General features: G+C 48.3%; 1 protein-coding gene across 1 annotated transcript; it reads right to left on the minus strand.

Annotated features, from left to right (window-relative positions):
* Window positions 1–1,096: 1,096 nt before the first annotated feature.
* LOC136482560 (CASP-like protein 4D1) lies at window positions 1,097–1,633 on the minus strand. Its single transcript, XM_066479775.1, has one exon. It carries the CDS (start codon window positions 1,631–1,633, stop codon window positions 1,097–1,099), a length of 537 nt encoding a protein of 178 aa, XP_066335872.1.
* Between the last annotated feature and the right edge of the window lie 1,275 nt (window positions 1,634–2,908).

Here is a 2,908-nt window from a genome sequence, read left to right on the forward strand (position 1 = left end):
CTTGGCTTGTCGACCCGTAGCTTCGAGATACCCTGGCCCGTCTTGCTCGTAGGCTCTTCTGAGGTAGCACTCGGTAGCTGAGTACTGACAGTGCAGCCTCCAGCCGCCATGGCTCATGTGGCCTCCACTGCCGACACCAAGAAAGGGTAAGGGAGAGAGGGGCGCGCGTGGCCTCCATCGGTTTGGTGAGGGAGAGAGGAGGTCGCATGAGGAGGAGAGAGGAGTGACGCGGACGGATGAGGGAGATAGAGGATTGTGATGTCAGGGTTTTCACTTTATTTATATAGTCAAGACTGATAAACGGGCTAAGGTGGGCCTTAAGACGGGTACCGGGCTAGGTACAATTAACATAGGTGGGCCACTTAAGGAATCAGAGGTCCGCCTCTGTTAATTGATTTATAGAGATGGACCACAGTTGGTTGCCTCCGTAAATCGAATGAATGTCTTCGGAAAGCGCTGATCATTATTTTAGGATATTTTAATATTTTGTGCCTGCCTCTATAAATAAAATGAGGTGTCTCCTAAAGTCCTTTTTGTGGTAGTGTATATCACATCATGAGCTCCATTAGAAAAATACTTTGATTGTATTATTTTCTCTCATATATATCCTCCATTTAAATTAATGTTTCAAATACAGAGGAGGCAATGCAAAAAGATCCAAAATATAACGGTAAAGTATAGTGCATATATCAATGATCGCTATACAATATTTGAACCTGAATTACAAATTATGCAAGGGAAAAAGGAAAACACAAATTATGCAAGGGGAAAATGACCAATATAATAATGCGGTGATTTGAACCTTTTGAATATTGTAGGGTCCAAATGAAGCTGAAATTTTGAATGGCCACCATCAAAGGGACAAAGTTAGTTGTTCATTGAAGTGGTTAAAAATGTCAAAATTTCATCATATGCATATAACATATATAGCTGTCTTATTATGTGTGTAAATAAAGAAAGCTTATTTATTACAAAGAAAGACAGATTACATGATCAAACCGGCCGGTTAAATAACATCGGTCAATTGCTCGCCATATAATACTTCGTCAAAACGAATTAATACTCCTCCAAAATCTCTCCATGCATCTCGCCATTGTCACTTGGCGAGCGAGTAGACGGAGAGCATGATGACGAGCGCCATGCACGCGGCGGCGGCCAGCATGAGCCCCGCGGAGGCGTAGGCCAGCTCGAAGAACCTGTCCATGTCCCGGTGCAGCTTGTCGACCTCCGGCGTCCGGATGGTGTCGTCGAACTGCCCGTCCAGGTAGCGCTTCACGTCGTAGGTGAAGCCGAACCCGGCCGCGGCTCCCGTCGCGAGCAGCAGGGCGAAGACCACGTCGGCGAGGACGAGGACCAGCGCCACGGCCACGGTGCCGCCGATGGACCGCTTCCCCCTGGCGATGCTGACGGCGGCCAAAGGGAGCTGCAGCAGCGTGTAAGCGCACCCGACGACGGCGACGGCCAGGACGTACCTGTAGGCGTAGACGTCCCTGAAGGTGTACTTCTGCGGCGGGTCGCTGTCGACATTGAGCCTGTCGGCGGCGATGAGCGCGAGCGAGGCGGCGAGGAGGCCGAGGGCGAGGAGCCGGAGGATCAGGACGGCGGACGGCACCAAGACAGTTCGGGACGCCATTGTTAGCTGCGAAATGAACTTCACTATGTTGTCGCCTCACGTGGGGTATAGCTACAAGCTAATAAGCTCGTTTCGCAGCAAACTGCGTCTAATTGATTAGGTTCCGTTTTATCAACAGGGCATATGTTGGGATTAACGGGAAATGAGATATGGACAAGGAATGGTTCCTTGTGCATATGTCGCCATGAATGGATCTTGTCGTGTTCCTCGAGCTAGCTGGGAATGGAAGACGGCCGGCCGGCCGCGACATCTGCCACGAGGATGTTGGCTGTTCGATCGAGGTCGGCTTTGACCTGGTACCTGTCCCTCCGTTTGTTCGTCTCCATCACCAGGACGACGGTGACCTCTTTGTCCCATGTCGATACAGGAGAAAAGATCCAAGAAGAAGGGACCCATGGGACGTGGTGGTGCGTCAGTCGCCGGCGGCTTTGCCACTCACCACGGGAAAAAAGGCATTTGCCGAGTGCAACTTTTTTGGCCGAGGGCTAAAAGTCGGGCACTCAACAAAGAGCTATTTTGCCGAGTGCCGTACTTGGCAAAGAAGGCAAGCCATACACTCGGCAAAGGCCATTTTTGCCTAGTGTCAGGCCCTCGGCAAACCCTGGCGCTCAGCAAAAAGCGGCGTTAGGTAACGGCCGCCGCCTGCCGTCCAGGTTTGCCGAGTGTCAGCAGGTAGACACTCGGCAAACCACTTCTTTGCCGAGTGCCAGACCCTGACACTCGGCAAAGAATAACGACAAACTATTTTTTTCCACTTTTAAACTCTAAAATTTTTCTCGAGTCCTCCTACAGTACATGAGACTCCATGTTAAAATTTGGTACATTTTTATGGCTTTTTGCTATATTTAGTTAATTTATTTCATTTAACTGAATTTTTTTGGAAAATTCAAATTTGAACTGCACGTGCATCGAATAATGGAATTTAATGATTCAAAAAATTATATTCATGGTATTGAGGGTAGTGTGAGGCCATATCTAGGAACGCACCCGAAATTTCGAACATCTTGTTCACGAAACATGACCACGAACTTACGATCAAATTGTTTTTAAATTCTATAAAATACAAACGAAGTCCGAAAATCATGAAACTTGTCAAGATGTCATGATATCGTATGTGGAGGATGTGATAAAAATTTGAGAAGGTTTGGTGCACGTTATCACTTACGATGCTTACAAACCAGGACATCTTTTGACACTCGGCAAACATGCTCTTTGCCGAGTGCCAGCTGCCAGGCACTCGGTAAAGTGTTCCCTTTGCCGAGTGTCCGTGGGGAC

The sequence above is a fragment of the Miscanthus floridulus genome, chromosome 9 (genome assembly GCF_019320115.1).
Source record: "Miscanthus floridulus cultivar M001 chromosome 9, ASM1932011v1, whole genome shotgun sequence".
Classification (NCBI taxonomy): Eukaryota; Viridiplantae; Streptophyta; class Magnoliopsida; order Poales; family Poaceae; genus Miscanthus; species Miscanthus floridulus.

Excerpts from the sequence above, each read along its gene's own strand:
- LOC136482560 (XM_066479775.1), bottom strand. The coding sequence starts at position 1,633 with ATGGCGTCCCGAACTGTCTTGGTGCCGTCCGCCGTCCTGATCCTCCGG.